The sequence below is a fragment of the Lonchura striata genome, chromosome Z (genome assembly GCF_046129695.1).
Source record: "Lonchura striata isolate bLonStr1 chromosome Z, bLonStr1.mat, whole genome shotgun sequence".
NCBI classification, from domain to species: domain Eukaryota; kingdom Metazoa; phylum Chordata; class Aves; order Passeriformes; family Estrildidae; genus Lonchura; species Lonchura striata.
This window is the reverse complement of record NC_134642.1, coordinates 4,817,219-4,830,723: the sequence shown is the minus strand read 5'-3', so window position 1 is coordinate 4,830,723 and position 13,505 is coordinate 4,817,219. Positions and strand designations below refer to the sequence as shown.

At 42.6% G+C, this 13,505-nt stretch overlaps 1 protein-coding gene across 10 annotated transcripts in view; it reads left to right on the top strand.

Annotated features, from left to right (window-relative positions):
• The window catches only part of NRG1 (neuregulin 1), a 442,748-nt gene extending 429,893 nt beyond the window's left edge, over positions 1-12,855 (top strand). For 9 of the 10 annotated variants that reach the window (XM_077790064.1, XM_021534814.3, XM_021534811.3 and 6 more), the window contains 4 exons: positions 1,662-1,788; positions 2,306-2,436; positions 2,970-3,173; positions 7,164-12,855. In XM_077790064.1, coding sequence (XP_077646190.1) covers positions 1,662-1,788; positions 2,306-2,436; positions 2,970-3,173; positions 7,164-7,815 — 1,114 coding nt within the window. In that variant the 3' untranslated portion in view covers positions 7,816-12,855. The remainder of the gene's footprint in view (positions 1-1,661; positions 1,789-2,305; positions 2,437-2,969; positions 3,174-7,163) is intronic. The other variant, XM_021534810.3, reaches the window with a different exon arrangement.
• The last annotated feature ends 650 nt before the right edge of the window (positions 12,856-13,505 follow it).

Below are 13,505 nucleotides of genomic sequence, written 5' to 3'. Positions count from 1 at the left end.
CCACAGGGTGTATCCTTTTGAGACCAGGAGCATTTCTAAGACAGATGTATCTGCTTATGCCATTCATGTGATGTGACATAAATTAAGCATTTTCCACTAGCCAGACACATACACACAGAGAAAATATGTAAAATGCTGTATGTCAAATTATGTTTTCATTGTCTTTAGGCTTTTATGACTATCAAGCTTCAACATATTTATTGCCCTCCCTCACTCCTTCTTTTTTGTAAAACTTGAAATAGTCCCCTTGAGTTCAAAACAAGATTGAAAATAGTTATCTCTTACACTGTTCTACCCTGCCATCATTATCTGCATTTCTGCATACAGCTCAGTATTTTAGCTTTTGCCAGAGCCAAAGTCATATGCATTCCAGAGTGTGTGGAACCTTGCATCCTCCCTTCACTGCCCTGGCTTCTGAGACAGTGTGGTGGAAGTTCTCCAGTGTAATGACAGAAAACTTGGTAATACTTATAAATTAAGTCTGAAATTGAATAGCCCTTTCTCTGGTTATTCATTTTGGTGTTTTAATTAGTGTGTTCTGCATAGCCAGGTTTTACTATGCCATAAGTTTTGCTGCTGACAGCTTGTAATGATCTTCTGAAAAGTTCTTCTGAGGAGAGCTGGAAGGATTACAGAATCACAGAATCATTTAGGTTGGAAAAAACCTGTGAGATTGTGTTCAACCTTTGAATGACCACCACCTCATCAGCTAGCCCATGGCACTAAGTGACGTGACCAGTCATTTCTGGAACACCCCCAGGGATGGTGACTCCACCACCCTCTGAGCAGTCTGTTCCAATGTTTAATAACCCTTTACATGAAGAAATTCCTCCTGATGTCCAACCCTCACTTGGCCAGAGCCTCCTTTTCTCCAGGGTGAACAAACCCCATCTCCCACAGCCTCTCCTCAGGCTTACATGTTGTTAGCAAGTGAGGAAACCACAGCTAAGGATAGGAGACAGTAGAAGCATCAAAGTCAGTCAGAGGCCATGTCATTAGTACATGGATAGCTCTACTAAGTGCATTAGCACCCATGGCATCCACTTGGTTAATCCGCAGGCCTATGCCATATACTCTCACTTTGGATTTCTAAGGCTTCATCTTGCGCTCCTCTATAACACATTTATATATTTGAGGTGCACTGCTGAGGTAGGGGATGAATCCCACCAAAAAATGTGTAACTGCCACATCACAAAGACCATGTTCCAGTGTCTGCAAACAAGCCCTGAGGCACAGATACCTCAGCTCCCTGTGGTGAAGAGAGAGGTGTAACTTGATGGGCTGTCAGAAGCTTCGCCTTGGCCCTGTGAGGGTGTCAAGGTGTCTGGATTAAAATTTCTCCCCACTGAGTGCAGAAAATTCTCCTCCTAAGAGCACTGCTTAGAAATGGCTTCCCTTTTCCTCTCACTTATTCCTGTCCCCCTTTGTCCTGCTGACTCCTGGAAGGGATCCCAAATATCCTTCCCCCTGTGCAGGTCCCCACAGTTCCAGCTGCAATTAGACCTGTGGTTTTCAGAGTTGTTCTGAGCTCTAGCAGCAGTGGAGAAAATTCTGGCAAAAAAACAGAGTGATGTTACATTATTATCACCAGCACCAATATGCTGAAAGGTGCAGCTGCTTTCCTTTTGCCTGTTAAAATTGTTTCTGTGTTTCACGCACAGGAAGCAGAGGAAGAAGTTGCATGACCGCCTTCGGCAGAGCCTGCGCTCGGAAAGGAACAACGTGATGAACATGGCCAACGGGCCGCACCACCCCAACCCGCCGCCGGACAACGTCCAGCTTGTCAACGTAGGTTGCACTGTTCATGCTTCAGCCTAGGCTGCCAGTGCCACAGGAAAGCTCACCCCACAAAGCTTTTAAGCATCTGCCTGCTGCAGGCTGGTGGCTGATTTCTCTTGGCTTTCTCTGTCCACAAAATTGCTATCACAAACTGCTGCCGCCTTCTCCATCAGAGAATTTATTTTTGGTGTATGTGATGGTAATGGGAGGTTGCTTTTCCACATAACTTTCTATCAGCACTTCTTGTTCCCTTGTTAACTACATTTTTATAGCTTGATTGAGATGCAGACCTTTGCTACTTTCCTCATTTATCTCTTATTTTGAGTCTAGATGGGCTATGTACACAGAGGTGTACATGAACGTGCTCAAGTGTGTCAGTATGGTTTGTGCATGTATTAAAGTGACAAAATTTGTGCTTTGGCACATGAAAAAGGCTGAAATCTGGGAAGGAGGGATTGGGAATTATGTCTACAAATGTGCTGTGAATTACAGTTTGTAAACCTGAGGTTTGTCTGGGCTTTTTCAGCAGTACGTTTCGAAAAATGTAATCTCCAGTGAGCATGTCATCGAGCGAGAAACAGAGACCTCGTTTTCTACAAGCCACTACACCTCAACAACACATCACTCCGTGACAGTCACCCAGACACCTAGCCACAGGTACTGGAGGGGGAAGGCAAATAACAGCTGTAATATCTGATCTGTTGGTGCTGCAAAATCAAAGAGATGTAAAACAACAAACCAGGGAAGATGTATAAACAAAAAACTGAAAAGATGTGTAAAACAACAAACCAGGGAAGATCTATGCTCCCTTCATAGTGTTTTCATTTTAAGACTAAAAACATTTGATGTCGTATCACCTAGCTAATTATCTTCCCAGGAATTTGTTATCAGGCTGGCATTCCAGTACTGAAATTCAGCCACACTGAAATTGCTAAATCAGTGACAGTTCTGATGACTGGAAAGCCCTCCATCCCTCTCCTTTTATCTATACATGCAAAACCACCTTGATGCCTGTGGATTTATAGGGTTGGCTAGACTCTGCAGTCCAGTTTCCAACATGTTTGTGCTGCAGATCCTGTGTGGCAACAGAGCCCCTCCTTTCCCTGGGTAACCTTCTGCTCACGGGCAGTTGCCGCCAAAGCCCGCTCTCACATCCCTCCCTTTCTCTTTTCCTGGTTGCTGCTCTCCAGCTGGAGCAATGGCCACACTGAAAGCATCCTCTCTGAAAGCCACTCGGTGCTCGTCAGCTCCTCCATGGAGAACAGCAGGCACGCCAGCCCAGCGGGGCCGCGGGGCCGACTCAACGGCATCGGCGGCCCACGGGAAGGCAGCGGCTTCCCCCGGCACGCCAGGGAGACCCCGGACTCCTACCGAGACTCTCCGCACAGCGAAAGGTAGGACGCGCTGCCTCGGCCCTTTCAGCTGGGCTTTTCCCAGATGTTTCAAAGCTTGGGAGAAAATGTGACAGCGCAGCTGTTCTTGGAGGACATACAACTCCTTATTCGTAAAGCTGGAGAGATGTGCGGTAGTTCAAAGCCCACCAAAAGCATTTCTTCTCTTCTTGGCCTCTGCTGGGTTTAGTCCTATAAGCCAGCAGTTCACACTTGGAAAAGCTCAATTGGAGTAATTAGTCAGAAATTTCCATTGAAAACTATAAACAGAACTTTGCCTAATTACCAGTTTCTTAGAAGGTGCAAATGAGAAGACTGAGAGATTTTGCAGTGAGAAAGTAGTGCTTTGATCCACGGGAGGAGAGCACTAAGGACTCCTAAGCAGTATAGAAATTATGCCACCGTAGAAATTATGCCACCACCTACTTTCTGGAGTGTTCTGGCTCCAAAACTCCCCTTAACCCTTTATTAAATAAAATCAAGGAACACAAAGTGCGAGCCAGAAAGACTCAGGTCATTATTAAATCATGAATAGTTATAAATAAACCTGGCCAAGAGTTTTCCAACCAAGTAATTTTTTTTCTCTGAAAAGGTTGGTTCATCAGCTCCTAAGGTCCGCCTAGGAGTACATCAGTCACAAAAAATCTTTAACTGAAAAAATCCTGCTCAGGTTTAGGCTAGCATTTTAGTTCAAGATGGCCCCAGAATAGCAATAGGAAGACTGAGAAGAAACAAGACATGTAAAAAGAGCTTTTCTCCCTGGAATCAGAGGCAGAAGAAAACTAAAACAAAAGGTTATGGACCAGTTCTCTGAGGACTTCGAAATCACAAGGGATTTGGCCTTGTGGAGTGTCCATGATGCCAGAAATGCAGCCAGGCAATCCCCAAGGAGACTGAGTTGTGTAGGAGACAAATTGTGGTTTTCAGAAAATGAATGCACAAGTATGGCAAATGCCATTTCTGTGGTACTCCCTCTGCCACACAAACAACTGCTAAGCAGCAGGAAGAGGGCCCACTGAGGAAGGACCCCAAGTGTAGTACCACCAAGCATAATAAACTACCATCTCATTAAAAATTATGTGTTATTTACCATGGAATTTAATTTGAACATACGTGGCTTACATGACATAAACAGCCATGGCTCCAATCCAGCAGAGCACTTTGACAAGATTATCTTTTAATTGTACAAGTAGGCCCACTGAAATCAGCAAGATTACTCACATGGGTAGAGCTCAGCATGTGCTTAAGTGCTTTGCTGGATCAGGACCTGTAACAGTAAATACCATGTTGTCTCCTGCCTGGGAACCGAGCAGGATGCACGGCCACACGCCTGACAATGGTGAGTAGTACAGCTTAGTGTATTTGGGCATCTGCATGTGAGAAGTGAAGACCATTCTTGCTATCTGCCTGCATTGCATGGGACACCCAAAGCATCATTCTAATACAAACTGTTTAGATTTACGTGGAGGGAGGGGGCCAGTGTTGGGGGAGAGGGGAGACCATATTCCTTTTTTTTTTCTCTGAGAAGAAAGAAGGCATTTCATCAATTATTTTGTCTCTTGAAGGTTGTACTATAGGTCAATAGCAGCAACATTTCTGTGATAATTCATCAGGCATTGACAGCCTAGCCTGTGCCTGAAGCAATCACAAATTTGCTGCATGGGAGATGATAGTTCCCTGGGCATTAATTTTAGGCCTCATCTTTTTTTAGCAAGCAGGAAATACATTGCCAATTGTTCCTGAGATGGCTTGTGTATGTAAGGGAGTAAGTGAGAGTTATTTGGAACTAAAAATTACTCAGAAACATAAAGGAATGTAGGAGCTGACAAATTACTTCCTGAAGCCATCAAATGTTGCTGTACTGTGAATTGGTAAACCAAGGCTGTACTCCCCCAGTTTTCAAACTAAATTGAACAGACATTACAAAAGGTTGTTTTGCCTTACCCCATACATTTCCTGGATCCCATGTCCTGCCACCTGTGTACACAAGCAGAGGGCACAAGCAGTTTTATCTTGGATGTCCTTAGCTGTCTTACTGGAGAGAAGATCAAAAAACACTGTCTCTGCACAAAAAGCTGGACTGTATGATGAAGCTGGCAGCATATAACAAGTTAGTGTGTGCTGGATGGCCACGGGTATGCTCTGATCCCCTTTCACTGAGCCAGCATAGTTGGCCATGAAGCTGGATAAATCCTTTTAACCTTCCTTTCAGGATGGGCTGGAGCTGCACGAGTTCAGCTCCTGAGCCTCAGACTGCAGACAGCAGCTAGTTAGCACTGCCCTGTTAGGGTGTGGGGGAATAGACCAGAAATGTGTGAATGCACAACACTCCAGTATGAGTAACTTGACACTGTTGGAAGCCTGCACAGTACATGGAACACATTTAGCCAACTCAACAGGTTAACAGAATCAGTGTAGCTAAAATCCAGCATGTCATGAAGACATATATCTAACAGTGTACCAACTGGGAAAGTAGAAAGGCTTCAGTTTTTCAGAAAATGCCTATTAAAAATGTGAAAGGTATGAAAAGCTCACTCGTGGAAGCAGAAAGAATTACTTAACTCATCCAGTGCACAGACCTATTCATTGCCCTTTGCTTAACCAACTTGATTAATTCCCATGCATAAATCCAGGCTTGGTTTTTTCCTTTCTCTGGCTCCTCAATTTATGTAAATCAGTGTGCAATCAATGTGCAATCAATGTGCCTCTAGTGAAATCAATTTATGCTACTGCACATCTGTCCAGAATCTGTCCCATTTTCTCCTTTTTCCTGTAACTCCATTTTTATCAAGAGTAATATGTGCAAGTGAGTCGTAGATTGGATAAGAAAGATGGATTCAGGTTTATTTTGGTAATTTCAGGCTCCAATAAATAAACCACTAATGGACAACTAAATAACTACATCAATCATAGACATAGAGCTTTTCTCAATAGGCCTGTGATGGAGCTTAGAACGATTTTAACTTTAGACACAGATGAAATTCGGGCAGGTGAATTTAGGATAAGAATAAAAGCAAAGCCAGACCATGCAAAGTGTCATGCTGGGCACTGTGCTTTTGATCAAGTGGTTTTAGGCAGATCCTCACCTGGCATGAATCCACATGACCTCATAGCATGTGTATTGATGAAAACTAGTTGAGAGCTCCACATTTTCTGTTCTGTTTCTTTGGGACAAACCCTGTAATGGCACCTGAGCTTCATTTTCAGAAATAACTTCTGACCACTACCCTTCCCACAGAAACAGGGACAAATTTTGCAGAGAAATCATGGGCACAAGGCCAGACAATCCTGTCTTTCAGCATTTGTTCCCATATGAGGACAAATGATACTCTGTGCTTCTTTGCAGATAGATCTACCAGCCAGGGTAACTAGCACCCAGGAGTGCAGCAGCACAAAGCTCCTGGGATGGTGCTACAAATGCTTCTCTGACTACCCTTGGTGATGAAAATTAGCAGAATCTGGCTCTATATTTTATCCAAACATTACTTTCCTCCCTAGCCTGAGACAGTTTGGTTGCCAGAAGAGGGTGAAGCCCCAAGAGGACTGTCCTTCAGTTCCCTTCCTTTCTTTCCCCCTGTCTGTTTGCATGTACCCCAGATTCTGGTCAAATCCTTCCAGAAGTGCAGCAGCTGTTTTCCTTTTGAGAAAATACTTGCAAATGCATTTCGTTTCTGGCAGCCTGTCTGTCTCTGAATCCCATTCCTGGATTCATTCCAGAAAGTTATTCTGGTAAAAAATTTACAACATCTCCATGGCTGGGATCTGGGAATTTCGCTGTGCTCCTCCTGCTTTCTTATGTTTTTACCCAGAGTCCCAGAAGCCAGCAGTTTATAGGATTAATAGGAACAGGAAAGGTTCCTTAGTAGCCCTGTGTGAGGATGCTGGGGATCTTTGGGAATCCCCGCCATTTCTCTCGCAAGCCACAGGAGTTGCTGTATTTACAGGTCACCACTGCTCCTGTGCTTGCAACCTATCCCCATCTCTTTTCTTCAGGTATGTCTCAGCTATGACCACACCAGCTCGCATGTCACCCGTCGATTTTCACACTCCAACTTCTCCCAAGTCCCGCCCCTCCACAATGTCACCACCGGCCTCCAGCTTGACCGTCTCCATTCCTTCAGTGGCGGTGAGCCCCTTCATAGAGGAGGAGCGGCCGCTGCTCCTGGTGACTCCACTGCAGCTGCATGAGAAGTATGACCACCACCTTCAGCAGTTCAACTCCTTCCACCACAACGCCACCCACGAGAGCAACAGCCTGCCACCGAGCCCCCTGCGGATCGTGGAGGACGAGGAGTACGAGACCACGCAGGAGTACGAACCAGCACAGGAGCCTCCAAAGAAACTCACCAACAGCCGGAGGGTCAAAAGAACAAAGCCCAACGGCCACATTTCCAGCAGGGTGGAATTGGACTCTGACACGAGCTCTGAGAGCAGCAGCTCTGAGACCGAAACCGAAGATGAAAGAATAGGTGAGGATACACCATTCCTGAGCATACCGAACCCCGGGGCAGCCGGTCTGGAGCCAGCCACCGCCTTCCGGCTGGCTGAAACCAGGACTAACCCGGCAAATCGCTTCTCCACACCAGAAGAGTTGCAAGCAAGGTTGTCCAGTGTGATAGCTAACCAAGACCCTATTGCTGTATAAAACATAAAACACATAGATTCACATGTAAAACTTTATTTTATATAATGAAGTATTCCACCTTTAAATTAAACGATTTATTTTATTTTAGCAATTCCGCTGATAGAAGACAGGAGGGGGAAAAAAAAAAACTTTTATAAATTAAATATACGTATGTACAAATGTGTTATGTGCCATATGTAGCAATTTTTTACAGTATTTCAAAAATGGGGAAAGATATCAATGGTGCCTTTATGTTATGTTAAGTTGAAAGCAAGTTTTGTACAGTTACAATTATGACTGTCCCATAGTATTTTGCAAAACCTTTTAGCCCTCAGTTGTCCTAGCTTTTTTGTGCACTGCATTATAATGACTGGATGTATGATTTGCAAGAATTGCAGAAGTCCCTCTGGTCGCTTGCTGTAGAGTCTCCAAATCAGAAAGCCCTGTAATGGCACTCCCACCCTACTCCACCAGAAAAACACACGCATACACACACACAGAGTCAGAAAGGAAAAAAAAAAAAAAAAGATTAAAAAAAAAAGATAAAAAAGTAAAAAAAAAAAGTTTCTTATATGAGAACTTTTATTTGCTTTCCGTATATGAGATGAGTTTTGTCTGCTCTCTGCCAGCCAAAAGGTTTGCTTCTTTGAGCACTGGGATAATAGTAGATCAAACAGCATGCTACTATTAATTACAGCAGGATAACAAAAAACATACAAACAAAAAAAAAAGCCAACCTGCATTAAATAATGTTACTTATAGAAAGAAAGTAATACTGTGATTTTAAATCAAATATATTATTAATCAGAGGTCAGCTTGTAATCACTAGGAGCTGCCATTTCATTATTTTCCAGATACTAATTGTTCTAGTTATCCCTTAGGAAATGGGTTTAAGTTAGCTGAGGCTTTGAACCCAATATTCTATTTAAACAAAAAAAAAAAGAAAAAAAAAAGAAGAAAACAAAAAAAAATTAAAAAAAGAAAACATTTATATCAGTTTATGTTAATGGGGCAAATATAATAGATATCTGTAATCAAACAAGGAAGAGATCTAGCTGGAAAACAAATGCCACTAATAAAAGTGCAATCAGCTTTCATCTCTATTTCTTAATGTTGATTTCTAATACATTATTTGTTCTTTTGTTTCCCATCAATTTTCTGCCCCTTTTTCCCTTCCTCAGAAAGAACCCTGACAAGCTTCTAGCAATACCTTGTTAGAGTTGCTGTTGGAGTAAGGCTTACTCTTGGACAAAAAAAGGCCTTTCAGGGAAGAAGAACATGATTTTCTGAATGGTTAAAAAGTATAGGCACGTAGGAGGGCAGATGTATGGAGGACAAAGCAGATGTATGGAGTTTATTTCCACTCACCTTTACTGACTCCATTACTTGGGTTTTGAGAGGCAAGGCTGATGCAGAGCCTATTTATGAAGGCAAGCACACCATGTGAGTTACAGCCCTAGTAACCCATGTGTGACTATTTAATATCAGTGTTTATATAGCCAGTGACAGTTTAGAAGTCACTGACTAGTAATGAGCAAGGATGCTGTCAGTGTGGAGCAAATGCATCCATCCAGACAGAAGCAAATGGCCTCTTTTGCACTGAATTCCTATCAGTTTAGTCAGGGTCACTCTGCCTCTTCTATACTTTTGATTTTTTGTTATGTGTTCAGTTGGCACAGCATTGACTCAGGATTGATGTGGAAAACAAATGTTTTTCCTAGACTCTGGGGATTCTGAAAATGAGAACATATGTTTTACAGGTATTACTGAGCTCTAAATAAGAGCCCTGTCAAGACAAAAATAATTTCAGCCAAACTACACTCATCCTTTGGGCCACATTCTGGTCCTAGTTAAATGAAGAGAAATACATCAAGGAAAATTTGTGAGATGCAAACCTGAGAAACAAAAGTCCCAGATCAGTAAATTGTTCAAGCATATGTTTATGCTAATCCCAGCAAAAGTTACCTTCAGCATGTGCTAGACTGTCACTGACACATCCAGTACATGCAAAAAGTTAAGCATGTGCCTAAGAGTTTTGCTGAACAAGGTGTCCTATTGATTTAAGACTGAAAGAAAAGTATAGCAAAAGAAGACTTTGCCGGTATAACAAAAATCAATTAGTTCCTCAAGGTATAAATAACCACATCACATTAGTAAGAACACAGGTTAGTCTACCTGAGCACCAGATTTAGCAGGAAAAAAAAAAAAAAAAACACCTTAGTACAGGAAACAGAGTTGTCCACTAGAATGTCAGTGATAGAACCAAAAGGCTAGGAAACTAGCACATCTTTGGGCCATGTAGTGGCTGAAATGGCACTGCTTATTTGAGAAATCTGTGGGAGATGGCAAGTACATACTGTCTGGACTTAGGTCCCCTTTGCAATTTTTCCCGAGCTGGCATGTACTTGAACACACTTTGCCTTTGCAGACTGAAACAAAAACTCTCTACAAATTCTATACACCATATTCTCATTTTCATCCCTTTAGTCATACCTATTTATCTGCAATCCCATGCAGCAGAATATACACCTCTCCAGTAACTCTGCAACTCAGTAATATGGAGGGCCAGGTGGGCTTTCCTAATGAAGGTCACAAGTTTCCAAAAGATTTGCACTGTTGAGTTTCCTTGGGCACTTGAATATCTGTCCCTTCAGGAAGGCCTCTGACACTGCAAAGACCTTGCAGGACAGATGAGACAAAAAAAGGATGGCAGAGAAAATGAGATTTGCCCCAAAATCACCCATCTTAGTGGCAGAATAGAGATTATAATACAGGTAATTTGTACACTCTTCAGTATATATCAACCACAAGGCCAGCTCTTATTGGAGTATCTATAATAGCCCAGACAGATTAATGAGGATGGAAAGGGAACATGCCTTGACATTGAGTAGATTATTTGACTACTAACACAGTTATTTTGGAAGGACAGTACAAAATGAAGGAACAATTCCATTTTTGGGAGCTGTACATGTGAGATTTGTTTGTTATAGGTCTAGGGAAAAATGTCACATCTCGTCTGTTGTAGTGCCTCAAAGTCAAATTGCTGTGCAGTTCCTGTTATTCCTTCCCCTCGGAACATACACAGTGTGTTATAGGGCAAGCATGAAATTAGGCTGGAGACTTCACATGGACCTAAGAACAAGAAACTACAATTGGGGATATGGCTGCCTAAGCCCTTAGATCTTTGTGAAGAACCCAGCCTTACAGCACAATTCATGCAGCAGTGAATTCAGGAATTGCCCTGGCTTGGTGCGCACAGAAGCAGTAGGAGGACACAGACCCTCACCTCTAAACTTGTGTTTATCACTCTGTGAGGGTGTTTCACATCAGTCAGGTCCACACCCAGAAGTTAGTGAGTCTACCTGGCCACAGGTGCTGCTGGTGGGCTGCAGCCAGTTCCTGCTGGCCAAGAGGCTGGAGGCTGCAGCAGCACAGAGCAGAGCCAGCAAGTGCCTATGGAAAAGGCCAGCTTCCCTGTTGGGGATATTTGCTTCATCTCCCAGACCTTTGAGCTAGGCAGTCCCAACACCCTTGAGCCATCACTGTGTGATGCTTGCCTGTTCTTTGGCTGAAAGTCATGGCAAGAATAACCATACTTGGAAAAGAGGGGAAAATATTCCAGTGGTGGCAGAGTTATTAAGATTGTCCTGGTTTGTTTCCATGCCATTTAGGTTGAGACATGACTTTTTTCCTGTGTATGTGTCTATATGCAGGAATTGTTCCAAGCTGAAAGGCTTCTTTCAAGAGTGTATAGCTAGATTATGTTGTGCACAACCTGGTACAGTCTGCCTGTTGAAGGGGTGTAGATCATTACAGCTCCATAGAGATTCTTATGCAACAGAGAAAAGCCTACTCCCTCCTTTTGGCCCAGTTATTCCCTTCCTCACTTGAGCCACCCCAACATGCCCAGGTTTAAGAGATCAATCACTGCCTTTATCAGGGAAACAGGAAAGCTCCTACTTTCCAGTACTTCAAAACAACAATGCTGCATCTTCCTGCTTCTCTCACACACATTGCAAGCAGTTTCCTGAGCATCCAGGATAGCAAACTGGTGTCTCCCCAAAGGACACACCTCTCAACCTGTTGAGCACTTCTTGGCCCTGCAGTATGGCTACTTACCATTACCTGGGTCTTACTTCTAGTAAGAAACAAAAAAGCACCTATGAAATGCTGCAGAGAAGGGCAGACAAAGAACATGGCCAATTATCATCATTTGTAATTCTCTATTCTATTGTAAATATGTCTTGTACATATGTGGATGTTTTTTCATTATTTACTGTCTTTATGGATATTGTGTTAAATGAGACGCTCTTAGTTTTATTGTGTAACACTGTAAATAACATAACATCCTTTATTATTTATGCATAGGCATCTAACACTCAGAGAAAGTTATCCTCATATTATTTTAAGATATATGTCACAAAGATGTTGCATTTTTCCTTTTGCTTTGAAGAAATTGTAATATATCCTCTTTTTCCCCTCTTTTCCTTTAAAAAAAAAAACAAATGCTAATTTATTGTTCAGGAGAGAAAGGGGATGTAACTGAAAGGCAAACTGTTCAAAGAATATGCTGTGGAAGCCACAAGCTACTGATAAACTAAAGAATTTATTACCCCAAATACAGCAATAAGTAATTGTTGATTTATTAAGGTTTTGTTATTCATTTTCAGTAAAAGAGGTGCTGGATTAAATTGTTTATGTGTGGTCCTGGCCCATCTGCTCAGCAGACTGTGCCAGGTCAGTAGCTACCATCTTTCTGTATCCAAACATTGTTGTAAAGGTCTTGTTCTATTGTTGTGGATCACTGTTCCTTGAGATTTCTGACTCATCCCTGTGGGGGGGTCTCTGGCAGACACTCTTGCTCCTACAATCATTTTTAGTTTCTTAAGTTAGAATTATTAGCTCTACCCTGACCATTACTGCTTAAGATGGATGGGGTTTGGAGAGAGGGAGGAGTTGGGGGGCGGAAATGACACAGTCTTGGGACTGTGGGAGGCTGCTCTACAAAAATGTCACCTCACTGTTCAGCAACAGTCAATAAAGCAAAGCAGATACCAGGAACTCTTAGATGGCACCATCATGCCTCTATATAGATTCATTATTTGTGCCAGTTGTAAATACAATGAGTGGTCCTGGTCTTCTTGTCTCAGAAGTAGTGTAACAGGGAAGGGTTTGAAGGGCAGCTCAGATGAATAAATACCTGGAGCTGGTGAGGTCTGGGGACCACTGGGTAGGCTGCATATCATTATTCAGAAAGAAAGGACAGCAGAGAGAAGATACTAAAGGTCTGTTGAAATATACTTACCTTGTAGAAGGTAAGAAAGGACTGGATGTTTAATACCTCTTCCAATAAAAGAAATGGAGTTATCAATCAAAACTACTGGGCACCGTATTCCCAGAAAGATGTAGGTCTTCATGTAAGAGGTAGGGAACTTGGAGAATTACTTGCTGGAAGGGATTGTGGACTGTAAAAGTTTCCATGGGTTCATGGTGGGGGCCAGATTTTAGGCATTAATCCAACAAGGATTACTAAATCCATGAAAAACACATCAGATGCGAGAAATAACTGAACTGAAAACATGTGGAGATTGTATAAACTGGGAATACTGTGTATACTGCTGCTCTTCTCCAGCTCTCTGCCACACTTGGAAAAAAGGAGGGCAAATATCCGATATAGCTGTGCTTACATGATACAAGTATGTAAAGCCATT